Below are 25,650 nucleotides of genomic sequence, written 5' to 3' on the forward strand. Positions count from 1 at the left end.
CGGGACGGTCCCTTATTTAGACACGTCGAAAGTGACAATCCTGGGAGTTGCTTATGTCCAAGCTCGGAAGGTCCCAACGGTTCACACCATGACCAGGAGGTACGCGTGGCTGACGGGGTATAACGAGTGGGAAATGGCATAGGAAACCAAGCTGTCACAGTTCAGAACTGTTGCCGAAAGTGGTCAAGATAAGAATCATAGACGGTCGGGAGGAGACCGTCCTATGCACGAGGGACTAATCGGAGCCCGACGACCTTCCTGATGGAGCCTGAAGGCAAATAAGCTGCACCTGGATGTCATCGGGGCTGAGTGGTGGGGGACCGTTGTAGGAGGGAGCGCGGCTGATGATCCCGACTGCAACCTCTGAGGCCTGGGACTGCGTGGTCATGTCATCGAGGTACCAGATCTGCCATGGATGGCCGCTGGTTCCCGGGGTCATAACCGAAACCCTCTGGTCAGGCATTGATTCTAAGACAAACTCTGGGGTCCAGCGTCAGTTCGTCGGGTGGGCCAGCAAAATAAGAAAGAGGGGGATACACACCTTGGACTGGAATGGAGGCCACCTCAAACATCTGCGGTGGACAAGTCTCCAACGTGGGCGGCCAGGCGATCATGTGTGCCAAGGCGGCTTCCAAGGGTTTGTGGTGGTATTCGCCCGATGTAGCCATATGAAACATGGTGTTTCGGAGGGATCCCTTCAGATCCTCAGAGCAGGGCGGGCCCCAAATTCCATCACAGCCATTGTTCCCGCCAGACGGCACACCGGTGATGTTGCCAATGCGGAGGGCAACTTCGGAGGTGCGATTCGCATCAACCGCGTCGTGATTAACGTGGTTGTCCTGGTAGCGAAGCCAGTAGGCCACTTTGGTCATGGGGCCCTCGCCTTTGCCCAAGGGACTGGCATCGAATCCGTAAAAGAAGGTGACGGGGTCGGGAAACACGGGTTGGAATTGCAGGCTCACGGCGGTCTGAGCCACGGGGTCGACGCACCCTGTATTCCAGAACGAGCAGAATTGGGCGGCGCCGCAGTGGAAGAGCATCAGCAGGACCGCGAGGAGGGAGGGCCGGCCAAGGGACCCGCGATGCCTGTCGACAGCCATCGATCGCGACCGGGAAAATCCACGCGGGGGACAAGGAGACAAATAGTGGTCGACTGGGCACACAAGAGTGACCGCGGAGGTCCTCCAGAGGCGTCTAGAATGATGGTGAGCGGCTGAACAGGGCAGCGAGAGGCATGCTCATATCTGAGGCGACGGGGGCGTGTCACGGCGAAGGAATTATTATGAGAGGGAGGGAAGACAGAAGTGGAAGTCAAAGATGACTGAGAAAGGAAGAGAAAAGGATCCTCCTCGCACGAAACGAGGCCCGTGGAAGAGCTGGTGTTGGTTAGTTGAGTTGGTGAAAAGCCGGGCGAGAAGGGGCCAGGAAGAGTGACTTGGGGGTACTTCCTCCATTATGGGGATATGCATGTGGATCAAGTATCCCTAGGTCACTCGCATCCCCTGGCATTCTTGCTGAGTCCCCGCATTGTCCACACCCAACCGGGCAAATCAGACGGCGGATCGCGACCCGGCTGACTGAGCGACCGACAGGGTCCGGCCAGTCAGGGTGGCGAAAGTGGAGCGGGTGAGAATCATACTGGCCGAGAGCTGGTGGAAATGAGATCATCCAGGAGCCGTTTGTTTACTCGGGGAATCCATCGTTGAGCAATACTGCACGCATTGTTTGCCTACCCCTGGACAGAGACTGACAAGCTCATCAGAAATGCCATAAAATCTCGCAGGGTTCAAGGGTCCAGCGCTAGCAGACCCTTGGTGCTCGGCGTAATCCACTAGGGGAGCGCCACCGCCATCATCTCTCACCGTGAGGCCGTGAATCAATTATCCGCCTGTCGGAGGACGCGCTAGTGACTACGGTGTCGGGAATTTGCGCATAATAACCTCGATCTCTCCTCTGTCGGCTGCTGTCACTTGGCCAGTGTCATCTTTCTTATCTATCGGCTTTGCCAGGTCTGAAACATTCCTGGGTGGATACAAGTTGGAATCCAGCGGAAAGTACCTTGGTGGCCGTATACTTTTCAACAGCCAAGATCCGGGCTTGCCGGTCTGACTGTACGTACGACTGTCCAAGTTAGTTGGTAGTTTCTAGTGGCTGCTACGGAGTTGCTAGGCGAAAAGTCCACTCCAAGACAATTTTCCCGATAGAGTCATCGTCAAACGTAATTTATGTTCAATCATTCTGGCAATTCTTCGGGCACCCCAGCATACTCGCCCAACGCGCCATGCAACTGCCCAAATACAACCCCATGCCAACCCCGAACATCCTCCCACCCTTCGGCGGCATCGTCACGCCCATCATACGCAGCCACCCGCCAACAATAAATTCGGCATAGCTAACCTGCGCGCCGAGCAAGAACGATCCGGCAACATCCCTCTCAAACATCGTCGCCAGCGGTGCTAGCGTCGCACGTAGTGAATCCATCAACTTTGCCCTCGCCTCGCCCCGAATGGCCAGGTCATCCCACGATGACACGCCGGCGCGCCGGATGAACTCCACGCGGATCGTCTCCCCCGTAGCAGGATTGAAGGGCAGGCCGTGTGCTAGGAGGGGTACATGTGCGCTGACGGCTGCGTCGACGTGTGTGTTGAATTAGGCGTAGGCGCGCAATGCGATCTCAAATAGGAATAACCTCAAGAAGATACAAAAGAGACAACCCGTAACACGGACTATGAAGCTCTAACTTGTCTATCAAGGAAGGTCGAGGTACGGACAAGGGTCCCCATAAAAAACGCCACTTGACTTTTCAATGAACTCGCACCGCTCTTGCATCGTGTTGGCGTTTTGGAGCTTCGCTAAACCTTTCTCGTCCGCTTCGTCTCTTGTTTACAAAACCCATACTCCGCCTCCGGGAGTCCTACCAGCGCGGATGTAGTTGTTTTCACCGCTTCCACGCCCTTCAGACCTTTCCGACATCCAACCATAAAATTGTGCATATTCGCTCTTCCGCCAGGTAGGACCAAGGCGACGCACTGCTATGAATTAGAAATGCACTTTAGGAAGACGTGGAAATGACTTACTCCGATCACAGTGCGCGTTCTCTTTGTTCTGCCACTCAGGATCGGAGGTAGATGGGCGCAAAGTGTTGTTGAATAGGTCCAGTTCCAAGAATTCTAGTTCCACGCGGCTACAAACCTCTAGTGTATAGATTCCTCCTTGAGATGGCCACCCTGTAACCGCGACGCCAGGCCCAGAGCCATAATATGCCCAGAATTGCGGCTCGCCTGTGAAATGATTCTGGGGAGTAATGTGGTCATGATCCATTTTATGTAGCATCGCAGGTCGTTCTCGAGGATTCGAATAGTGTGAGTATGAATAGGCTAGGTATCGGTATCTCAACCAAATAATCAAAGAGGGCACAAGCAGTGTAATCGCAGTCTGCAACTTCACCATTTCCGAGTATCTGGAGGATAGATATATGTAGAGATAGCGTCCCGAGGTGCAGTCACTATGTAAGAATCGGTGAATCGAGTAACACCACGAAGAAGGGGGAAGGGGATACTGCTCAGGTGCCAGTGAGCAGGTCACTCTCAGCCTTGTAAGACCTCGCGCCAGACTTAACTTGGTCTACCCCTATTTAGTGTAGCCTGTAAGTTGATCGATATTTTACATGACTATGAAACAAATAGCACGTTGCGTCAATTCGATTGCTCGCGAACGTTCCATTGTGACAAGAAAGGGCATTGACCCGAGGTGCATTCAGATAATTCGTTGAGATACTATAAGTCATGTTGTGTATAATGTTCATTTCTGCAGCGATTCCAACCGTCCGCGTACCACGCTCAACGACAACGCTAAAGACTCCCCCAACTTCCGTACCCGCTCACGCTCCTGCGCCATCTTCGCGTCCGCCATTGCCCTAATAAGCCGCAGGACTTCCAGCTCTGCAACCTCGTCACTGCTCAGCCCCACCAATGGATCGTGAGCCTCCAGATGCTGCTGGGCGTTCAACACCTTGGTAATGGCCTTGATAAGAGGCAATATAAAGTCCATATTAGAAGACAGCCATAGCGCGTTCTCAGGCGAAGCTCCCTTGCGACACCAGAGGATATCCATAGCCTCCGCGCGCTGCGCGAAGGTCTTGAGGCTCTGCGCATCCTCGGAAGGGAGGCGCATCACGTTTCGCGTCCAGTCGAAGTCCGGTATTTGAAGCTGCGTGTTCTGCCACTGTTCGTAAAGGGCCCGCTCCATGGTGGACATGCGCTCCTTGGCGAAGGACTCGGCGTCATGTTTGCGTGATACGGAGGAGGTTATGTCTTTGCTTTGGGGAGTGATGTGGCCTCCGCTGGCGAGTACTTCGGCAATATTGTGCATTTTTATTACCGTTGTCTCGAGGTCATCGTTTGGCTGTGGGAGTGGGACCAGGAAAGGGAATTCTTTGAACCCAAGAGATGCGAGCTGGTCTGGTATGTTGATAGCGGAGCCTTGGGGCTCCATTTTGGCTAGATGTGTTGGGTTCATGATCCTGGCAATCGTATCTACTGGTTTAATCGTGTTGAGATCCTTTAGTCTTGAATGAGGTCTGCCCGAGGTTCATCAGAAGATGAAATTGTGATACATAAGGTCTGCACCTACCCAGGTGTTTGATCTGGTTGGCTTTGAGTGACTATGAGTAACTATTGATAGCGTCTTTCAGCTCAATTTGCCTATGCATAATAGGTTGGACATGACTTGTGTAGCCGAGACGTGTGGGGTTTCCCGAATGCTTCAGACGCGTAACGAAGGTTATTGACAGGTATGGTGCCTGAGGCAGAATGGACCGGATCAGGTGATAGCACGAACATTTGCAACTAAAGTGAGACAAAGAGAGGCATGATAGCATTGTTGATAATCACAGTGAAGGACAAATTGTTAGTTACATATGATACAGGAGAGTGTCCTCCAAGCGACTGTCGCCCTCATCCTCCTCCCTAATATACAGGCAGTGTTCAGAAGCACTGTTTCGAGCTTTTCTCAATCATCCACAGCAAAAAAAAAAAAAAGCCAAAGATCGTAGGAGAGTGTCCATCCATAATGCCCTTGAAAAACACTCCAAAAAAAAAACGCCACGCTGGAAAACCAAATGCAGATTAAGGTTGAAAAAAAGTTGACAATCTGTCCGCGCCCAGATCATTTGTCGTCGTCTTCATGAGTATTGTCCTTGAGCCCATTGCCGTGCAACCACGCGCGCTTCCACGGACCGTCTTTCCCAAACGCAGTCTCGCGGTCTCGCCGCATCCCTTCCAGGACGCCCACAATTCCACCGTGGCGCAGGCGTTCAAGCACAACATTCATGCCCTGCTTGCTTTTCAGCACAGCATCTCGGGTCCGGCTTACACCGATCAGCTCGATGGTCCGCTGGATGCCGGCGGTAGAGAGCGAGGAGAAGAATCCTTTTCGAGGCGCTTCATCCTCCGCCTCAGGGGCGTTGTCTTCGATGCCCGCCTTCTTCCGTCCACCGAGCAGTTTTCCCTGTCCAAGCCGAGAGCGGAATGTGACAGTCGTTCGGACAGTGGTCTGCTCGCTCTTCCGGTCATCGATAGACAAGCCATCTAGCGCATGGCCGGCGTCTTCACTCGCGTGGCGCTGGTATAATTGCTTCTCCACTACGCTGAGGACACCGGTCCACTCCATATTGCGAGACTCTGTTTCCATCCATCCCTCCCTGGGGTCGACAACCGTGGTCTCGAGGATGTAGCTCTGACCCGAATTGTCTGAGCCCCCGATGCCCTTGGGCAGCAACTTGAGAATGCCCGACGGGACCTTTGATTTCTTCAGATGCAGTCGGATTGTGTGGAGACGGTGGGTGCTGGGGTCGACGTAGCGTTCGATTACGTCGGTGGTGAGGACATGGCGGGAGTAGGGGTTGGGATAGCGGAGGAAGTAGGCTAGAGAGACGGCGGGGAAGGAGTAGTCGTAGGTGAAGACATTCTCGAAGAATTTCATCGTGGCGGATGAAGGAGAGTCATGTAGTCTGATGACGATGAGGTGGTGATGGACGAAGGAGATGGTCAGGGATGGTCAGGCGACAGCAGGTTGTATGATCACTTTTTGATTTGACGAGGCGGAGCTGGGTCGGATAATTTTTGTTCCGGATAGCCTATCACAGGACGCGAATTAGATCGAGGCATCATAGTAAGATGGAGATGAATGAAAGAATCGAGAGAAAGAATAAGTACATTCTGTGTCAAGAAAGTGCAAATTATGGTAGGGAGCTGCGTTCCGCATGATGCGAATTGACGCTCGCGGATTCCTGCCGAGAATTCTACCGACCAAAATATACTTCCATAGTCTCCGTCCACCCAGTATATTTCTCTGCAATGAAAGTCACAGAGAGACCGGTGGCTGCGGGGAATTGGGACCAAATCCCGTGGAGGTAAAGTATCTGTCCACGCGGCCGTCAGGGTTTTATTTCCAAAATAGTCGATGGACCTGCGCCACTGGGAGTTCCACTGATCTCGAATAGGGCTAGAATCTTATTCACAAGACCACGACCTGGAGGAAAACTGAACAGGCCCAATGACTGTTATGCCAATAACCGATATCCGGCGGACGTTCTAGCTACATAAGGGTCCCATGTTGATCATAAGGCGGAGTCAACAAGTCGGGCTAGTTACGCCCGACACTGCCGATGAACCAAGCCCAATCACAAAGCGTATATGAATCATTCGACGGGTCTTGCCGCAAGCAGCTGATGCTTCTAGCTCGATATGAACTTGGTCTGATTGGTGCTCGATTCGACGGGCTTCGGATTTGATAGTCCGAATGAGGGGCTGGCACCTGATCCAGTAGCTGGTATGACATAAGAGGGAATATTTTAAACACGCGAACGCAAGGTGATATCTAGTTTCTAAGAACCCCAGGTCTCGTCACCCAGTATGGCGACTCTGACAGCGAACCCAACGTCTGTCTTGGGCTTGGATCGCCCTATTCAAGACACTTTCCCTGATGGATTTGCACAAAATGGCGGCCGAATCTCTACCAACCATGTTGGGATGCTTCGTCCCACACCGGCATCGCTGCCCATTGAGGAAATGAGAGAACGACTCAAGCAGGATGGATATCTTTTCGTGAAGGGACTTCTTCCTAGAGAGGACGTCCTGGATGCAAGAGAGCAGTACAGACTTACCAGCACATACCTCTCTATCGATAGACTTGCTAACAATAACCTCTCTGTCCAGCTATTTTAATCAATATTCGGGCACTTCATTATTGGAACCAGGGACATCTCCTCGGGACGGCATTTTCAACAAATCCTCTCATCCCGACGCGCACAAAGGCATTGGCGGGGAAGGCTTACCTGTCGATCCAGCTGAAGAGAAGATTCTGGTTGATGCCCATAAAGAATCAGAGTACCGCGCTTTTATAGAGCATCCTGCCCTGACCAAGTTCATCAGAGAATTCATGGAGTGGAAGGAGCATCGCCTGCTCGATCGGTCCATGCTGCGACACAATGTGCCCTTTGGCAAGGGAACTGGGATTCATTATGATAAGTTGTTCCTCAGAGCAGGAGATGGATTCTTCCTGACTGCCTGGGTTCCAATCGGTAACTCAAGCTATTGCACGCCTTTCGATCGGACTACGCTAATCACCATCCTTGCAGGCGATATACCAATCAACGGCGGAGGTCTCTGCTATTTGGCCAACTCTGTCGGCTTGGGTCGTGCCATCGAGAATGACTTCAATACTCGAGCAGCAGCCATGACGCAAGAGGAGAGGGTCTCTGCATTTAATGTGAACATGATGGACGGCGGGATGATCGCGTCGTCGCCCCAGCAGCTCCAGGAGATGCATTCGGCTTCTGGCTTGCATGAGTGGCTCATCACCAACTATGAAGCTGGGGATGTTGTCTTCCATCATCCATACAGTATCCATGCCAGTGGTCGAAATGAAGACCAGGAAGGTCGTATCAGGCTGAGTACGGATTTGAGGTTCTATGACAAGGATGACCAGGGCATGGACACGCGGTGGTGTAAGATCTGGACTCCGGGAGATGGACTGTAACTATTCACAAGTAAAGTAGGCAGAGTACAAAGGCAAGGGGATATACTGTGACATGAGAGAGTACTATGCTTTTGCTGGCGATCAACCTCCTCCATCTCATAGATTAGTACCTGAGATCAGGTGACTGATTACCGATACACGTGACTGGTTGCCACCCCGCCAATCACAGGCCAGCGACTCTTTTTTGAATTGGCGGGGGAGAAAAGAGTCACCGGTTCTTCGAAACACACAACACCTGAGCCACCGTATGACCCTGCCTCCCTCGTGGTCGCACAATCCCTAACTCACTCGGTCTAGGTTCCTCTCCCGAATCCTTAAACCATGGTCGACGAACCAGGCCAGCCCCCGGCCTTGACCACGCTGAGTCTCGCCGAGAAGGCTCACGAGAAGCAGCCCGTCAATCAGGTCGTGACACCCTTCGATGTCTCCGGTGGAGTAGACGAACACGGCAAGCTGCTGCCCGTGGACTATGACAAATTGGTGCGAGAATTCGGCGCCACTCCCATCACGCCCGCTTTGCTGGAGCGATTCGAGAAAGTTACCGGCCACCGCCCGCACCGCTTCATGCGCAGAGGCATTGTCTTCAGCCACCGCGACTTGACTGCCATTCTGGACCGCTATGAGAAGGGCCAGCCTTTCTATCTCTACACGGGCCGGGGACCGAGTAGTGATAGTATGCATGTCGGACACACCGTTCCATTCGAGTTCACCAAGTATGAATTCCACGCGGGTCCCTGGAAGGATATCGCGCTAACTTTTCCAGGTGGCTACAGGATGTATTCGACGTGCCCCTCGTGATCATGATGACCGACGACGAGAAGTACATGCACTCCGCCAAGGTCGACGTCGACGACGCCAAGCGATACACCAAGGCGAATGTGAAGGACATTATTGCAGTTGGATTCGACATAAAGAAGACCTTTATCTTCAGCGACTTTGATTTCATCGGCGGGGCATTCTACGAAAACATTTGCCGCATGGCCAAGCGCATCACGATCAACCAGGTGCGCGGCACGTTTGGGTTCAATGACAGCAACAACATCGGCGAGTTCCACTTCTGCGCGACCCAGTCCGCGACCGCATTCGCGACGAGTTTCCCGCAAATCTTCGGCACGGACAGGAAGAAGGTCTCGTCCATCCCCTGCCTGATCCCGTGTGCCATCGACCAAGACCCTTACTTCCGGCAATGCCGAGAACACGCCGAGAAGATGAAGTACAAGAAGCCGTCGCTGATCCACTCTATCTTCCTGCCCGCGCTACAGGGCCCTGGGTCCAAAATGTCCGCTAGTGTGGATATCTCCGCCATCTTCATGAGTGACGCACCGAGTCGCATCAAGAACAAGATCAACAAGTACGCTTTCTCCGGTGGACAGGAGACTGCCGAGCTCCACCGTGAACTGGGCGGCAACAGCAAGGTCGATGTGCCGTTCCAATACTTGACTTTCTTCCTCGAGGATGATGCGGAGCTGGAGAGTATCCGCAAGTCTTATGAGAGTGGCGAATTGATGACGGGTGAGATGAAGCAGCGCTGCATTGCTGAGCTCCAGACGTATGTCCAGGGCTTCCAGGAGCGCCGCAGCAAGGTGACTGATGAGCTTGTGGCCGAGTTCATGCGGCCTCGTGCGCTGGAGTGGAAGGGGAATCCGAACCCGGTTGTGGCTGAGAAGACCAAGAAATAGGTGTCTTGCATTCATGTTTGACAATTTGTTGCATTTTCATAGGACGACTTACGGGATTTCTTCAATTAGTTCCCAATCTCAATTAACAACGATTTCACGTATCCAACGGCATATTCTGTCATACTACAGCATATGGCCTCAGTGGACTGACAGGAGGTTCATTATATTATATATTCACGAGATCTTCTATCGATCTCGAACAACTACACCGCGTATGAATCCACGCACGCCATTACTCAACCAGCATTCCTCGCCATTGGCAAGCTGGGCAGCTGAAATGGTCTGCTCTACACAGAATCCTTGAGATAGAGCATATCGGCGGGTGGTACCTGCATTACCCCCGCTGTCAAGCGGTGGCGTGACCCACGCTGGACCAGAGACTCCAATATCTCGCCGTCGGAAGTACGGGGTAGTGATGCTTCCCTCCATAATCTCACCCCCCGGATTGACGACGAGCACCTCGGTGGTATCAGCCGGGGATTTGATTCCCGCTCGTAGTCGCGCCGCATTATAAGCATCTCGGGAGGTTGTTTTATGCGTCGTCAAGCCGGAGGGGGTTGTAGCTTGTGTATCAACATAAACACGCCAGACCGAAGATTCGGGGGCTGTGTCAATTGAAGGGATTAGAAGGTTGGATGGGTCAATTGGCGCGGTTGGGTGCACGTCGACCGTGCCATTGCCATTGTCGTCTACAGCAATTCGCAGCCGCCATGGTTTTTGGGGGTCTGGTATAGACGCATCAAGGAATTGGTGTAAGGTGCGCAAGTCCTGTTGGAGCCATGCTAGTGCTTTCTCCCACTGGAAATGCTGGGCGGCGGTGATTAGCCGGTCTCGGTGGTAGGCAAGGAGATAGTATGGCGTATCGACGCTGTCGGGATAGGCGTTGACTGAGAGCCGTGAAACAGCAGCAGGGAGGGCAGGGTCGTAGCGGAGCGAGGAAATCAGAGAGAAGGACATCATAGAAAGTGGAAAAGAGTGTGAAGGGAGAAACCGCGACGTAGTATGTCATGGTGGACCTGGCGCGTGATTGGCCCGTGCCCCGGGCCGACTAACTCGACTTTTCGTCGAAGCTCCGACTCTCCCTATCTTTCTCGCCAGCCTCTGCCGCGCATCCCAGGGTAGGTGCTTCTGGTCCTCCCACACAACAACAGTAATATCATCGGTTCGCACTGCTCACCTTGCTGCAGATTCATCACCCGCCGCGTCGGTTCACTCCCACATTATGTCGAGCGCTTCGCCATTACCCACGCCCGCCCAGAACGTGGTGCTGGACACCTCCAAGTTACCCGCATCCTCGTCCGCGTCAGTCTGGGATCGCATTTCCAACTGGGTATCTGAAAACAAGGCCCTGGTCTACACCATTGCCGGTGTCTCGGTCGTTGTGACGACCGCTGGTGTCGTTTACTACCTGTCCGACTCCAAGGGTGGTGCTGGTGCTGGTGCTGCCGCGCCGGCGGAGAAGAAGAAGAGCAAGAACCAGCGACGGAAAGAGAAGAAGAAGGCGGAGGATGAGAAGAAGTCTAAGGCCGCGTCTGTTCAGGATGGTAGGTCTTGATATTGCCTGCTTACCTGGGCGCATGCTGACAACGATTCAAGAATCGACCACTAAAAAGGCCGAGGAGCCCGCTGAAGAGCTGCCCGAGGTGGATGAGGCGACAGTTGGCCAATTGTCAGAAGAGGTATGGCGGTTTAGTGCAAATGATGATGATTGGTTATTAACAGTCTGTTCAAGACCAGGAAGGCATACGCAGCCAAGCTAAAGGCTGCCGGTAACAAGGCCTTCGGCTCCAAGGACTACAACAAAGCCATTGAGCTGTATGGAAAGGCCATTCTCTGCAAGCCCGACCCCGTCTTCTACTCGAACCGCGCGGCCTGCTACAACGTTCTGTCGGAGTGGGACAAGGTCATCGAGGATACCAGTGCTGCGCTTGTGATGGACAGCGAGTACGTCAAGGCTCTGAACCGGAGAGCCAATGCCTACGAGCAGCTCGAGAAGTTCAGTGAGGCGCTCCTTGACTTTACCGCCAGCTGCATCATCGACGGGTTCTCCAACGACGTCAGTCGTCTTGCGCTTGAGAGACTGTTGCAGAAGGTGGCGAAGCAAAAGTGCAAGGCCATCATGGATTCCAGGAGCAAGAAGCTTCCTAGCGCCACCTTCGTCTCCAACTACCTGCAGAGCTTCCGCCCGAAGCCTCTGCCCGAGGGTCTGGATGAGTCGGTTGACTTGAGTGAGGATTCAGGCAAGGGTTTGCTGCGCAAGGGTCTGGTTGCCATGCGCCAGAAGACGGCTGATGGCTACGAGGAGGCCGCGGCTGCTTTCGAGAAGGCGCTCGAGGTTGGTGACCTGGATGACTTTGAGGCCTTGGCTCTCAACATGCGAGCCACCTTCACCTACCTCGGCGGCAACGCCAACGGCGCCCTGGAGGACCTCAACAAGAGTGTGGAAATGCAGCCCTCGCTGGTCCAGAGCTATATCAAGCGCGCCAGCTTGCACCTCGAGCTCGGTGAGTCCATTGACACTTGCTGTAAATCATTTCTGACCATTCCATAGGAAACCGCGAAGCCGCCGCCGACGACTTTGAGGTCGCCATCACCCACGACAAGGACGACCCTGATATATACTACCACCGCGCCCAGCTTCACTTCATCCTGGGCGAATTCGCCGAGGCCGCCAAGGACTACCAGAAGTCGATTGACCTCGACCGCGCATTCATCTACTCCCACATCCAGCTCGGTGTGACGCAGTACAAGATGGGCTCGGTTGCATCGGCCATGGCTACCTTCCGCCGGTCGGTCAAGAACTTCGAGGACGTTCCCGATGTGTACAACTACTACGGCGAGCTCTTGCTGGACCAGCAGAACTTCTCGGAGGCCATTGAGAAGTTTGACAAGGCCGTAGAGATGGAGAAGCAGAACAAGCCGATGGGCATCAATGTCCTGCCGCTCATCAACAAGGCTCTGGCCCTATTCCAGTGGAAGCAAGACTTCCAAGAGGCCGAGAACCTGTGCCAGAAGGCGCTCATCAGTAGGTTCATGCCCCATTGATCGTTTACACCCGTACTGATTCTACGTGTAGTCGACCCCGAGTGTGATATCGCCGTCGGCACCATGGCCCAGCTGCTCCTGCAGCAGGGCAAGGTCTCCCAGGCCCTGAAGTACTTCCAGCGCGCCGCCGAGCTCGCCCGCACAGAGGGCGAGATCATCAACGCCATCTCCTACGCTGAGGCCACCCGCACCCAGCTCGAGGTGCAGGAGAAGTACCCGGCGCTGGCCGCACGTCTGACGGCGATGGGCGCCAGCGGCATGGGAGGAGCCCGGGGGTGTAAGAAGACCCAGACCTCTCCTTTGACCTTTTTTCCTTTCTTCTTTTCTTTCATCTCCCGGATCTGGACTCGGGTTGCATGTTCTTGTCTAATTACTCGGTCTCTCCCCGGATCATCATCTTTGAGGCGCTCGGGCCATCCTCTGTTTTTGGGGGGGCTTTCCCCCCCGCGTGTACTTACTACTATCGGTTGATATATTCCCTCTCCTCTTTCTTTCGATATGTCTGGGCGAATAAATAAAACCGAGCGAAGTAGACCGAGCTGTACCATAACTAAGAGAGAATGAATGTGCGCATTAGTATGACGTTGTGTTGTTCTGGTCCATGTCTGCCCCACATCAGCTGATCCACCTGCTTATCGCCTCGGTCAGGTGTTGTACGCCGGTCCCTCTTGTTCTCTTCGTCTCTTGCTTCTCTCATCCTCTCTCGTCATTTCCTCTTCGTGCCTGAGCCACCGAAGCACTCAGGTTCATATTGCTTTGGCTTCGACGCATCCTGGTTGTTGCAAGCTCTTCCCCGGGTGAAACACCCAGACCCGCCGTTACTTCCTTATCGGCCCTTATCGGCCCTCTCATACTTGCCTCATCTGCCTGAGCTTCCGGGCTTTATGCTCGCTCGATTCCCTGGGAGCGGCGACACCCGGACTCTCCCTGCTGCTATCTAACAGGCCAGAGCCCTTCCACCCAGCGTGGAATCCTCAACTCAACCCAGCCCGGTCTGAGTCAGTCCGACTGACTTCAACCTGATTCATCATCTACCTCTACCCCTCTTCGGTTTCCTAATCCTTCCCTACTCTTTCTCTCTCTCTCTTCCTCCTTCGAACAACTCCCTGTTCCATCCATCCTTTGTCTACTTTACTTCTTGTGCTGCTCGTCTTGGTCTCTATCTTCTCTGTGTCCCTTTCTTGCAGGAGCGGCTTGCTCGGTACATGTACCGAAGCTCTCGGATTACTGGCTGACTGGAGACACCCGGGTAAGTCACGAAGCCTCATCTCGTTTTCTTTTTCCGATCTTGTTTATATCCCTCTTGCCCTCTCCTTCTCCTGTTCTTTTTACCCACCCACACCGACAAGTGCACTGTGAATGACGACGGCCCCCATCTCTGCTTATCTGTGCCACTCACTGACTGCTTTTATATAGGCTGCAGCACGTCGTCCTGACCAGACTTCTTTACCATGGCGAATGCACGAGGTATGTCTCCCTATCCTTCTAATTTTTAGTGGACCCTTTAACTGATCCGGTTACCACTGCAGCTGTCGTCACCCTTCTCCCTGTCCTGCCCGATGGCATACCCCTCCGCACCCTTACTCTCTCCCGAGATAACCCTGCCGTCTTGATTGGTCGATCCTCGAAGCGTGAAGAGAAGAACCGGATTCCGGACAAGCAGAATGCGTGGTTTGATTCCCGTGTCATGTCTCGAGATCACGCAAAGTTGAGCATCGGTCTGGACAAGAAGGTTCGTTTTCTATCTTCATTCTCGCGACACCCTACTAAGCTGGTGCTCAACAGGCTGTGTATATCTGCGATTACGGCTCCACACACGGGACCTGGTTGAACAACGCCCGGCTTACCCAGGATGAGCAGACCCCCCTGCTCGCCGGCGATCATCTTCGATTTGGCCTCGTTGTGGATCGTGGGGATGGTACGTTGTCTTTCCAAATTTTTGGATTATGCAAGGCACTGATTTGACTACAGAGGTCTTTCCTGCCTTGGAGGTCTACTGCAGAATTGAATACGTCGATACTCGGTATGGATTCGCATCCATTCGACTTGCCCGCTTAAATGCTAACGTTATGGCACTTCCACCCAGTGACCATAGCCCCCCTGTGCCCCGATCGAAGAACACGTTTTGTGTGCCCGAGGATGACGACGACGACGAGGAAGACGACGATGCTTATGTGCAAAGTGATGTGCTTAGTGAATCGGAATCATACTCAAAGGAGCCTGCACGTGCCCCTGTGAGCGAGGCCATGACTCCAACCTCTTTGCTGAGTGTGCATGCAAGTGGGGAGGAGAACAAGCGTTCGAAATCCTCTGACACTGATCATGTGGACTTGCCGGTCAAGGATGCCAAATCATTCTCGGTAGACGACATAAATATCTCCCTCCCAACCCTTCAGATTGACCCACTTACACTTCACTGGCAAGATTCTCTTCATTTGACCCAGGCAGCACTCGAGTTGCGATTGTCTAATCTTGACTGGGAATCGATTAGTGAATGTTTGGGCGTCATGTGGTTTGTTCACGACCCGATTAGATGCATGCGCTACTTTTTCAAGCTCTCCAAGTACATCCCAGTCCCCGACCAAGGGTTCCAGGACTGGTTGATTAGGCGACCACAGCACGAGTACATCATCGAACTGATCTCTGAAGACTTGAAAGCCTTTCCACAACCGGTTGACACAGCCCGGAAGACAATACATCGAACCCGTCAATGCTCTGTATCACAGGAACAGTACTGGTTGGAAAGCTCCCCAGATTTCAAGCCCATCAATGGCACTGAATGTTTCCTGGAGTTGAAAAGTGAATTGGACGACATCGATACCATGGAACCAGTCTTCGAACGTGAGCCAGGACAGAAACTCACTTACTGGGTCGTCGATACACGGAAGTACTGGGTCTTCAACGAAATGGCAGATGAGCTCACCTCCGGAACCAACTGGTGGATTGTAGAAAAGCCACGAGAGGTTCTTAGCGAGGATGTCAGAACTCAGCTTGATAACGATGTGCCCCCAGATGATTGTCACAAGTCCTGGATTGTGAAAATCTGGGAGCCTTCAATGATCAGAAATCAGTGGTGCGAGCTTGCTCCTTACTGGGACACGAGTTTCAAGGCACTTCTCTCGGAGAAGTTGGATGATTCCTTTTCGGGAGACGAACAAGTCCCATACGATAAAGCAAGTGATTCAGACTCTGCTGTATCCAGTGCTAGACCTGTATCTGGGGATGAAGACTCTGCATCGAGTCTTTCGGACTCTGAGGATGATGAATTTGACGAGGAAGAAGACGACGAGTCTGACTCAGATCAAACATCCGAAGCTGAATTCATTTCTGAAGTCATTTCTTTGGTTGAGCCTGATGAGAACTTCGTCAATCCTACGGAATTGACATCAAAGAGCGAGATCTCGCTTGCGGAAATCAAAGAGCACATTAACCACAGTGCTGATTCTGATTCCGGTTCTCGTCTACCGATGGCGCCACTTTTACTTCGGGAGAAGAAGGTCGAACTTACGACAGATTCTGACATTTTACCTACTATTGACAACTCTACGCCCGCCCCCTACCATGATGGACCATTTATCAACTCTTCCAATCCTTGGATTGAGGAGCATGACAACGCCCCCAGCCCATCAGGTGATGACTTCATGACAGGTGCTGCCAAGTCATCCCTAAAGAGAGGGGCCTCTGAAATAGAGGACATTCTGTCTGTGCCAGTACCACAGAAGGGCCAAATGGTGACAAGCACCCAAGACTCTTCCTTCGAGGATGCTCAGCGGCTTGCATCCTTCTCCAGTGGTTCCCAGCAGTCAAGCCTCAACACAATTCCGGAACCCGAAGTAATTGAAGCAATTAACTCAGCTTTGGCGGAGCGCGAGCCAAGCGAGCCACCAAGGAAGCGAACCAAGTTGTCACCGTCTCCATCTCCATCTCCATCTCCATCAAACGGAAGCGGCCTAGCAAGCCACGCAAAAACCGCAGTCATCAGCGCCATGCTTGGAGGGCTCGGTACTATTGCGCTTCTGGCTTCCCTCCCATCGGAATACTTCCAGTAGAAGTGTGTGTTTCTGTTATCTTCTCCCTTTATCCATGGGGGCTTCGTGAAACGAATGGCGTTTTCAGGTGTTTCTCCTTATCATTTGATCGACCCCTTTATCCTATCAATTATTGCTCATTGATTGAGCCAGTCAGTCTCCGCCTGTTAGCATCACGTTTGCAGTGCAAGAATGGCCCCAACCTGGAGACTTTTGCTTCTTTTCTGCTCTTTTCTCTTAGTGGAATATTGCAGGTCTTTATCGGGTTATTTCATTTTTTTGTTTCGCGACGGACACCTCCTACTGATGGTTGTTATGCTTGTCTCCCCTCTTCCATGCTAATTGAATCGATTAATGCAATGTGTCGCTCGCTTTTTTAATCTTTGCTTTGATACTCTTCAGAAATCGGTAGTGAAATGCTACATAGCAAGAATGCCGAGGATATCAACATTATACCGAATAACGTAGCTCTCGCGCTCGATTCAGTTATATACATATTATAATCCGGTTCCATCTCTCTTTTGATCGTGTTACCATGCCAGATACCATCCTTTTGCCCAAAGAGGTGGGCTTATCTCGAAGTGCGCCGTGACCTCATACTATCGAAACTGAGGGAACGTGGCCAGCTCTTTAAATTTAAGGACGTGTACGTCTATTCTTCTACTCTCTATCTTGATGTATTATTTTAAGAACTACGCAATGACCCAACGAAGCTCAGACTTGCCGGATGATCCACTAGCGAGGAGACTATAGCATTCCATCTAAGTGGCTCATCGCACGACAGAAACTGGGCTGCATCATTGAAGGAAGGAAATCAGCTGACCATCTTAGTCGACTATTGCTCTGGACATGTTGTTCTCAGTTCTTTTCCGGTTCCATCTGCCAAGAAATCGTTCATTGCTTCTGTCAGTCCTTTTGGAATTCAACGGTACTGCGAACCAGAGGAACGAAAATGGAATAATGATCACCTTTCCACAACTGCTGCAGCTCAGCTAGCTAGTCCTCGTGACAATTTCCTCAGCTCTAACGCCAGCAAGGAACTTCACCGCCACCGGGTGGCCAGTCCGCGTTGAAATCTCAGTGTCCGACGTGATTGGCAGGGAGAGGCTGCAGCAGGTAGGTGGTATATTCTACTCGCGAATAGGATGAGCAAACAGGAAGTTGTTTTAGCCTAATTGCCAGCTCTACTGATCCACGAATCTACATATGCAGGCAGCCGTTTGGTGCGGGTTGAACCGCTCTAGTCTTCCACAATTGAGTTGCTGAGTGAGACGGGCGAAATGCATGAGCGATGACTGCAGATCTGGCGTCAGTTAATATTCAATTAGTCTGTGACCGGCTTGCAGAAAAACCAAATGGGGGAAAAAATAGCCCAGCAAGTGGCACTTCGGAGTTGTCGAGATCTAAATCGATACCATGGATTCCTAGCCCCAGATCATAAGCGCGATACGTGTTGCTCTGGACCCTGTCCTTGTATTCAGACCCCTCAAAATGCAGCAACTCGATGAAAATTTGCCTGAAGCCATGGACGACGGTATAATGCATCTCAGGCAGCCCGTTCTTGGGCGACGTCATTGGTCTTAAGCCCACTTTTTTGACCGGCTTGCTTTTCCTGATTTGCTCGCTGTACTTTGTCCAAGGGACTTTTCTTTGTATATTGCTGGGGAATCCGCTATCAAGAGCACCGGCTTTCTGGGTACATAAGTCTATTTTGAAACCCTAGTTGGTTAGTACTTGTACACCGCTGCTTTCTCCCTTTCTTCCTTTCCTTGTCTTTCGTGTTTTATCGTAAAGCGCCAGGCTACGCCATTCGCGAATTATGTCCATTGTTGATGTATCCGGTTGTCTAGAAATACGCCGCTTTCGACATTGTGTGTTAGCCTTTGCCCACATGAACATGCTCTATGATCAGTATTCTTCCTGTCCTCGGCACTGCATGCATCTTACTGCTTCGAACTACGAAGACAAAGCTCTGCTTACGTGCTCTCTATCTGCCACTGCCAATGCGTATGACCTATCTGCATCCCCCAGCCCGAGTATGAGATCATACCCCCAGAGCTTTCTGCAATTATCCGTGGATGGATTTACCCAATCCAACGTCTGCGTCTAGTATCTCGCTTATCCTTTTTAGAAATGACTCATGAGTTGGAGATCGGCAGGACAAAGCTTTCGGAATGTTACACTTTATCAGTAGATGCCTGCCCACAGTTCCAGTGATGTGTAACACAAGGTTCTGGTGGCTGCCATGCGTTTGGAACTTATTTTCGCTTCACTTGAGTCTGAGTGAGCTCGGCCCAACCTCCGGGTCTGTGCTGATTCGCAGGTGACCATAGACCCCCATTCAAATATCCCTGTTCGTACGTTCTTTTGCGCCCGACTCTCGTTCGAAGGGCAGTGCAACACTTGTAACCGCCGAGATCAGAGAGAATCCGTATCGCGCCAGCCCCTTTGAGAAACCGAGTTCGACCGGCAATGCCATAGCCCCGGTGGAGTGGATTGATTTAAGTCTTCGAGAGTACACAGTCTCATCCATCAGCCCGTTTCAGAAACCCTGTGGGATATATGCCTCGGGCCCAGGGAGCAGACACGCCTTCGTGCCAGCCCTCGGATGCACCGTTCTGTGGTTTGCATCGGATGACGCCCAAGATGGCGAATGCCCCGTTTGCTCCTGATACACGATATACTTCTCAGGGAAATCGATTGGTAGATCCCAGTCTGTAAATATGTACCCTGCGCAGAAATGATCCTATTATTGATTCTTCGTTGCAGTCACCCTCGAGAGTGAGCAGCAATGTACTGCTGATCATTCCGGAGGTCGGATTCCGTCCTTATTCCCTGACGCATGTAACATTTGACTCGAGAATTCGTGGCACCAAAGGTGCACATAAGAAATCATGCTTCTTTGTCTACTGTTTCCGGGCTCATTGTACTTTGGCCTAGGCAGGATCAAATCCTTGTTCGATCGTCGCGTCCGACACTTTACTATATATGTTCATCCGAATTTGCTTCCTCGAAGGGAAGGAGCTGATCAAGTTTTGTCCCTGCTCAGCTGGGCTTGGCTTCTGTAAGTCGGGACGGTGAAAGAAATATGGAATCCGAAAGAATATTTAAAAGTGCATCTTCTTCAGACCTATATCCAGCCCAATAATCTTTGGCAGCACTTCCTATTTCGAGGGTGTGCATACGCCTTCCCCAGCAAACATTTTTGCCGTCAACAGTTTAAAGAGAGCAAACGATGTCGAGCATTAATCTCGACCCAGAGCACATCTCCTGCATCGGCGGGCGAACTGTTCTTACATGCCAGGGTTGTGCAGGAAATGCTCCTAGGTACGAACACCCGATTAGTTACTTCGCTCTAATTTTGACATTCACACAGAGGGTCTGTCTGCAAGATATGTGATGGACGCGGATTCAACATCTTTGTTTGCGCTCACTGCAACTCTGCAGCGGCAGCGGCCAGCTCCAGCACCTCTACAACATCGGCCACGGCCTCAGCCGCAAGCCCCAGGTCCTCTGCTTCATCGTCACCAGACTCCTTGAGCCGAAGCTCCTCAGCCTCGTATCCGTCTAAAGTTAGCGTTAGGATCAACAGCAGCTCCTGGCAACGGCTAGGGAATGTCAGAGATGACGCGAGGAGTGGACGGACTCCAGCCAATACCTCACGGAATCTCTGAAAGAGTAATATCCTTTCGATTTGATTTTTTATTATACGACAACCGCCTGGATGGTGTTTAGATTATTCTATTTGGGTTGGGCTGTTTCAATGCGGCGCCCAGCCGCTGGACCATCGTGTTGGATGTCGTCTTGAAGTGTTTATATGTTTTAAAATAAGTTTGGAAAGAGTATATCGTTTCATGATTATTATTATAGGGTTTTCATGGGGGTTGGCGTTGAATTTTTCGTTTGTTGGTTCCATTCAGGCTGGAATATGGTGTTAGATTTGCGGGGCTTGGAGTTGATTTCCAACTTGAATTTGCTAGATTGTGCGCTCGACCAGCATACGATAGAGTACGGGCCTTTAGATGAAATACTCAAACGGAATCTGACTTTCTGTGTAGTCTACCGCGTCGTTGTAAAACGGAGAATACCTACCTCGGCACTCTTAATTTTGACGAACTAGCATCCCCACCGTGTGGGATCGCCGACTCCACTACGTAAGTTCAATGGGATCACAGGGCCACTTTGACCGCCCTGCCATCTGCTCCCGTCTGCTCCCGTCTTCGCACACTTCGTAAAAATATAATCAAGAAGCGAGATCACGGTTATCTATGTCAATCTGGAATTGGAATCACAGTAGGATTGAGATGCAGACCTCAGATCCTGGGCGGGGTTCACCTCAGAAATCCAGCACAGCTTGCCGGAGATGCCGGGGACACAAGGTAAGCGCCTTGTTGCTCGTTATCCATATTTTAAGGCCTGGCCATGACTGCGAGAGTACACGTGAGCTCTTTGGTTTCTTAAATTGGACTGATATGCGAAATAGGTCAAATGTTCGCGAGAATTACCGGACTGTACCCGGTGCGCTAGCAATCAAGTCGAGTGTCATTATCCCTCTCCGCCAGACCGGAAAGCGATTGCAAAAACTCGGGCGCCATGGGGAGCAAGGTATAGACGCAATATGGAGAGACCTGCGAGATCCGACTTTGTAAGTATATGGAGTATATAATTGAGATGCTCTTGTGTCCTATTATTTTGCACAGCAGGATGAATTAACACAACTCAAGGAGCCTCATCTGCCGTTGGTAGCTCAAGGCTGTGACAGCGCGCATCTTCTGTCTCAGCCCTTGGGCCTCTATCTTATAGAAATACTTTTCTCGCATTACATCTGCGCATCTGCTGTGTTCCGCAAAGACCAGGTCATAAAGGAATATCTTGATGGCATTCTACCTGAATATGTTTCACGGGCTATCTTTGCCTTGGCATCAGTGTAAGTGTCTGCCTCTTCTTTAGAGTTTGCTTTTCTCTTTCTCACAAGATGTTCAAGATTTGTCGACAACCCACAGGAAATGGCAAGATTAGGCCAAACTTCTATGCCCCTCTCAATGCTGCGAGTGCAAGCTCAGACATGGGCGAGCCTATCAAGCCAATATTGCTTGCTGCACGCCCATCAGCCTTCCTTGAGCGTAATCCAAGCCAATGAAATGGTTTCCACCTTTTGGTTCGCTCGGGGAGAGATTCATAGAGCCAAACTGCACGCTCGTAAGACAGCCTGTCTAATTACTTAACTACCATTGATAGTTCTAACTATTATTAGATGTTGCATTTGTTGCTGCAAGGGGCCTTGGATATCACAACTTTGGCCGATTCGGCGCTAATGATGGTGGGGATTACTGCTCCCCAGATCAGAAACTGGGTTATAGATGCTTTTGGAATTGTTGGGTCATTCTTTTCGTTATTTTAAAAGATGATGCCTTCACCATGTCCGCTGATTCATCGCTCCAATCTCTGCCACAATTTCGGTTATCGTGTCCCAAACAACCTACATTATCCGACCTGTCCAATGAGGATGAGGAGATTTTCTTGGGAGCTGTTGAGCTCCTTCATATCTAGTAGGAAATCTGTTGTTTTCTTTGTGATCTGCTACTTACCAAAACTTGCAGTCACGATATACAAATTTTCAAAACAAAAGTTCCTGAACCCATCCAAGAGCATATTGATCACATCGTCAAACTCAAGCAGCGCATGATACAATTCTACGATGAGTCGGCATACTTGCGGTACACCGGATCCTACAGAGGTTACTCTCAGTCATATGCAAGCAAAGTCTTCTTCATCCACTCTCTGTACAACATTGCGATGATATCTCTCCATTCATATTTTATCTCTTTCTTTACAGGAACATCCATTGAACGGTCCTTGCCTGCTGATTTCATTCAGAGTTGTACAAATACCACAGTGCATCATACTGAAACCTTCGTTGACATGATTCATTCATTTCTCCATATTGATGGAAAAGTATCAGAACTCCCACCTTTTGCAGGCTATTGCAGTTTTCTTGTCGCCAGCATATATATCAGCTGTTTGCCTATACAGAACGCAATAATATCAGTATATGCACGAGAGAGGCTTCTTTCTTGTCTGATTATTTTGGGAGAATTGCGGAAATACTGGACACCGTTGGAGAGACTGGTATGTTTTGTGTTATGATGCCATGGATCTGATGCAGACTAACCGTAACAACTTCCTTGTTTAGTGGCAAAAGATCTTTGAACTGCTAGGGGACCAGATCTCGGCGCAGGATGTCATTGATCGGCGTTATGCTCTTCAACACCACGATGTGGACCAATCTTGGGGCTCCGAGTTTCTTCTCTCTCTTGGCATATCCGAATACATGCATCATGTGGACACAATTCGTGGGTTATACCGAGTTCCTTATGTTCTACAAGGGGGAATGGAATCACCAGCTTCATCACCGGAACAAGTCCCCGAACGATTCGTGCAAGATCAGATTCCCGACTGGAATGAATCACGACTTAATTCCAACGAGGAGACACTGGACCAGGCAAATCTTTCATCATTAAGAGATCTGAATTTTATTGGAGATGATTTGCCCGCGTTCGTGGCAGGTCAGGGAGATCTCACTAGCCTTATGGATGATAGCACCGCCTTCCTCTGACATATTCAAACGTTTTAACCTCGGCTCAGATTTATTTGATGTAGCCTATAACAACATGCAGAATCTTAATGTAGGTTCAGTGTTTCCGTGTTTCCGTGTTATAGATCGGCGCGACAGATTCGGTCCGGTACATACGGCCCGAGAGATGCCACCGCATAATGTCAGATCACCCCGCTTTCCAATCAATAATCAATATAAAGATGTCTCCAGAGATCGTGCACCTCACCCCAAAGGAGCTCTGAACAAATCCGATACACATCAGTTTCACAGTATCAAACGCAGTATTAGTTTTCCTGATATCGAAATGCCGAACCAAATCCGCGACATCCGAACCGTTGATAAGGAATCCTACCCTTATATCTTCGAAAAGGACGTCTCAGTTCCACTGCAAAATGGAGGAGTCGTCCGCTGCAATGTCTACCGCCCAAAAGACTCCGACGCAGGAGTGACCTATCCTGTACTGGTTACATATGGACCCTATGGGAAAGACATCCCACTGGAATGGTTCGTGGTAGAATGCAACAAAACCCTGGCTATCATCTCACACTAACGAAAATAAACATCAAAGCTTCAATCCAAAAAGCTTTGCCGAGCTCAATCCTGTCCACAAAACCAGTCATTCATCCTGGGAGACTCCGACTCCAAAATACTGGACCGAGCATGGGTACATCGTCGTGCGAGCTGATGAAATTGGAACGGGTCAATCTCCTGGGATCCTCAATCCACTTTCTGCGCAGACCGTGGATAGTTTTTGTGAAGTTATCGAATGGGCTTCTGAACAGCCCTGGTCGACGGGAAGAGTTGGCTTACTAGGCATCAGCTACTTCGCGGGTACTCAGTGGCCGGTTGCAGCGCGCAATCCGAGGGGTCTAGCTGCAGCAATCCCATGGGAAGGGTTTTCGGATTATTATCGAGATTCTACCCGACACGGAGGAATCTTGTCCAATACCTTTCTTCATTCCTGGTGGGCTCGTCAGGTGGCATCAAATCAGTATGGATTGCCTGGCAAAGCCGCTAGAAATTGGGGCCCGGATACGATTGAAGGGGACTTGCCAGAGGATGAGCTTACAGAAAACATCGTAAGTCTGTCATCATGGACGTCAAAGTGTCGCTATCGGGATGATCCGCCTTTTACGAGCGCAGACTATAACCTGGAAGACATCAAGATCCCGATTCTCAGTGTCGCAAATTTGGGCGGGATCCTGCTACATCTCAGAGGAAATGTGCAAGGTTTTGCTTTGGCGGGCTCCGAATTCAAATACCTTCGATTCATTGTCGGTCGTCATGATCTGCCGTTCTACGAAGACGAAGAGGTCGAGATTCAGCGCAGCTTCTTGGATGCATTCTTGAAAGATGACGACCGGGATGGATGGACCAAAAAAGGAGCAATTCCTCCAGTGAACCTGATACTTCGAAAGGGAGATGTTGGATACAACGACCCTATTGCAGAGAAAGCTTTCCCTAGGCGTTTGGAAATGGAATGGCCACTGGCAAGAACAGAATACACAAATCTCTTCCTCCACCACGGCGGAGATATGCTTTTCACGCAACCCCAGTCAACCTCCACAAGAAGCTATGAAGCACCAGGCAAAGGACAGTCCACTGAGATAGTGTCCTTTTCGACAGCACCCTTCGAAAAAGAAACAGAGATAACTGGACACATTGTCGCCCATCTCAATGTCTCCGTCGGTCAAGATGATGCTGGATCAATCCCATCGGACTTGGACTTATTCCTAACTCTTCGGCATGTGTCAGCCAAGGGTACCGAGATTCTTTATACCGGGACCACGGGGGAGGGAGCTCCAGTGACAAAAGGATTTCTACGAGTTAGCCTGAGGAAGACCAATCCAGAGCATCCTCATCATCATCCTTGGCTCCCCTATCGGGACTATTTTTCGACCGATGTTCTTCCACTTACTCCTGGCGAAGTATACGCAGTTGATGTCGAGCTTTGGCCAACTAACGTGGTTGTCGACGCCAATAGTCGCCTGATTTTGGAAATTAGCTCAGGTGATACCGCAGGTAGCGGAATGTTTAACCACAATGATCCCATTGACAGGTAAGTCTTGGAATACACCTACTTGCTAGTCAGATGTTTACTTTTTTCGTCAACAGGGCAGAGAATGTCTTCAAAGGTCGAAATCACATCCACTTCGGTCCTGACCATGTGAATTTCATGACTATTCCCATAATACCACCCTCATCATCTGCTTAAAGAGTCCTTTCAAAGCACGACAAACAT

General features: G+C 50.9%; 15 protein-coding genes across 15 annotated transcripts; 9 read left to right on the forward strand and 6 right to left on the reverse strand.

The window, feature by feature from the left end:
- Nucleotides 1-235: 235 nt before the first annotated feature.
- Nucleotides 236-1,100, reverse strand: N7510_000300 (uncharacterized protein; the record flags this gene model as incomplete). Its single annotated transcript, XM_056972230.1, has 2 exons — nucleotides 236-480; nucleotides 542-1,100. 2 exons carry the CDS (start codon nucleotides 1,098-1,100, stop codon nucleotides 236-238), a joined length of 804 nt encoding a protein of 267 aa, XP_056837347.1.
- Nucleotides 1,101-2,229: 1,129 nt separating this feature from the next.
- On the reverse strand, nucleotides 2,230-2,829 carry N7510_000301 (uncharacterized protein; the record flags this gene model as incomplete). The annotated part of the gene is made up of 2 exons (XM_056972231.1): nucleotides 2,230-2,620; nucleotides 2,819-2,829. The coding sequence occupies 2 exons, from the start codon at nucleotides 2,827-2,829 to the stop codon at nucleotides 2,230-2,232; spliced, it is 402 nt and encodes a 133-aa protein (XP_056837348.1).
- A 972-nt stretch (nucleotides 2,830-3,801) lies between these two features.
- Nucleotides 3,802-4,494, reverse strand: N7510_000302 (uncharacterized protein; the record flags this gene model as incomplete). Its single annotated transcript, XM_056972232.1, has 1 exon — nucleotides 3,802-4,494. One exon carries the CDS (start codon nucleotides 4,492-4,494, stop codon nucleotides 3,802-3,804), a length of 693 nt encoding a protein of 230 aa, XP_056837349.1.
- A 672-nt stretch (nucleotides 4,495-5,166) lies between these two features.
- N7510_000303 (MSF1 domain protein) lies at nucleotides 5,167-5,982 on the reverse strand (the record flags this gene model as incomplete). Its single annotated transcript, XM_056972233.1, has 1 exon — nucleotides 5,167-5,982. One exon carries the CDS (start codon nucleotides 5,980-5,982, stop codon nucleotides 5,167-5,169), a length of 816 nt encoding a protein of 271 aa, XP_056837350.1.
- A 932-nt stretch (nucleotides 5,983-6,914) lies between these two features.
- Nucleotides 6,915-8,040, forward strand: N7510_000304 (uncharacterized protein; the record flags this gene model as incomplete). The annotated part of the gene is made up of 2 exons (XM_056972234.1): nucleotides 6,915-7,153; nucleotides 7,218-8,040. 2 exons carry the CDS (start codon nucleotides 6,915-6,917, stop codon nucleotides 8,038-8,040), a joined length of 1,062 nt encoding a protein of 353 aa, XP_056837351.1.
- Nucleotides 8,041-8,361: 321 nt separating this feature from the next.
- On the forward strand, nucleotides 8,362-9,719 carry N7510_000305 (tryptophan--tRNA ligase WRS1; the record flags this gene model as incomplete). Its single annotated transcript, XM_056972235.1, has 2 exons — nucleotides 8,362-8,753; nucleotides 8,804-9,719. 2 exons carry the CDS (start codon nucleotides 8,362-8,364, stop codon nucleotides 9,717-9,719), a joined length of 1,308 nt encoding a protein of 435 aa, XP_056837352.1.
- A 186-nt stretch (nucleotides 9,720-9,905) lies between these two features.
- N7510_000306 (uncharacterized protein) lies at nucleotides 9,906-10,676 on the reverse strand (the record flags this gene model as incomplete). Its single annotated transcript, XM_056972236.1, has 1 exon — nucleotides 9,906-10,676. One exon carries the CDS (start codon nucleotides 10,674-10,676, stop codon nucleotides 9,906-9,908), a length of 771 nt encoding a protein of 256 aa, XP_056837353.1.
- A 265-nt stretch (nucleotides 10,677-10,941) lies between these two features.
- N7510_000307 (uncharacterized protein) lies at nucleotides 10,942-11,274 on the forward strand (the record flags this gene model as incomplete). The annotated part of the gene is made up of 1 exon (XM_056972237.1): nucleotides 10,942-11,274. The coding sequence occupies one exon, from the start codon at nucleotides 10,942-10,944 to the stop codon at nucleotides 11,272-11,274; it is 333 nt and encodes a 110-aa protein (XP_056837354.1).
- A 378-nt stretch (nucleotides 11,275-11,652) lies between these two features.
- N7510_000308 (uncharacterized protein) lies at nucleotides 11,653-12,764 on the forward strand (the record flags this gene model as incomplete). Its single annotated transcript, XM_056972238.1, has 2 exons — nucleotides 11,653-12,223; nucleotides 12,283-12,764. 2 exons carry the CDS (start codon nucleotides 11,653-11,655, stop codon nucleotides 12,762-12,764), a joined length of 1,053 nt encoding a protein of 350 aa, XP_056837355.1.
- A 63-nt stretch (nucleotides 12,765-12,827) lies between these two features.
- Nucleotides 12,828-13,705, forward strand: N7510_000309 (mitochondrial precursor proteins import receptor; the record flags this gene model as incomplete). Its single annotated transcript, XM_056972239.1, has 2 exons — nucleotides 12,828-13,041; nucleotides 13,413-13,705. The coding sequence occupies 2 exons, from the start codon at nucleotides 12,828-12,830 to the stop codon at nucleotides 13,703-13,705; spliced, it is 507 nt and encodes a 168-aa protein (XP_056837356.1).
- A 510-nt stretch (nucleotides 13,706-14,215) lies between these two features.
- On the forward strand, nucleotides 14,216-16,813 carry N7510_000310 (FHA domain protein; the record flags this gene model as incomplete). The annotated part of the gene is given in 4 exon segments (XM_056972240.1): nucleotides 14,216-14,231; nucleotides 14,261-14,538; nucleotides 14,550-14,682; nucleotides 14,718-16,813. 4 exon segments carry the CDS (start codon nucleotides 14,216-14,218, stop codon nucleotides 16,811-16,813), a joined length of 2,523 nt encoding a protein of 840 aa, XP_056837357.1.
- A 1,915-nt stretch (nucleotides 16,814-18,728) lies between these two features.
- Nucleotides 18,729-19,464, forward strand: N7510_000311 (uncharacterized protein; the record flags this gene model as incomplete). Its single annotated transcript, XM_056972241.1, has 2 exons — nucleotides 18,729-18,772; nucleotides 19,215-19,464. 2 exons carry the CDS (start codon nucleotides 18,729-18,731, stop codon nucleotides 19,462-19,464), a joined length of 294 nt encoding a protein of 97 aa, XP_056837358.1.
- Nucleotides 19,465-20,003: 539 nt separating this feature from the next.
- Nucleotides 20,004-21,387, reverse strand: N7510_000312 (uncharacterized protein; the record flags this gene model as incomplete). The annotated part of the gene is made up of 3 exons (XM_056972242.1): nucleotides 20,004-20,145; nucleotides 20,227-20,359; nucleotides 21,357-21,387. The coding sequence occupies 3 exons, from the start codon at nucleotides 21,385-21,387 to the stop codon at nucleotides 20,004-20,006; spliced, it is 306 nt and encodes a 101-aa protein (XP_056837359.1).
- A 1,796-nt stretch (nucleotides 21,388-23,183) lies between these two features.
- On the forward strand, nucleotides 23,184-23,408 carry N7510_000313 (uncharacterized protein; the record flags this gene model as incomplete). Its single annotated transcript, XM_056972243.1, has 1 exon — nucleotides 23,184-23,408. One exon carries the CDS (start codon nucleotides 23,184-23,186, stop codon nucleotides 23,406-23,408), a length of 225 nt encoding a protein of 74 aa, XP_056837360.1.
- Nucleotides 23,409-23,712: 304 nt separating this feature from the next.
- On the forward strand, nucleotides 23,713-25,623 carry N7510_000314 (CocE/NonD family hydrolase; the record flags this gene model as incomplete). Its single annotated transcript, XM_056972244.1, has 3 exons — nucleotides 23,713-23,912; nucleotides 23,977-25,467; nucleotides 25,524-25,623. The coding sequence occupies 3 exons, from the start codon at nucleotides 23,713-23,715 to the stop codon at nucleotides 25,621-25,623; spliced, it is 1,791 nt and encodes a 596-aa protein (XP_056837361.1).
- Nucleotides 25,624-25,650: the final 27 nt, after the last annotated feature.

This window comes from Penicillium lagena (assembly GCF_028827675.1).
Source record: "Penicillium lagena strain IBT 129212 chromosome Unknown utg000001l_segment0_segment0, whole genome shotgun sequence".
NCBI lineage: Eukaryota > Fungi > Ascomycota > Eurotiomycetes > Eurotiales > Aspergillaceae > Penicillium > Penicillium lagena.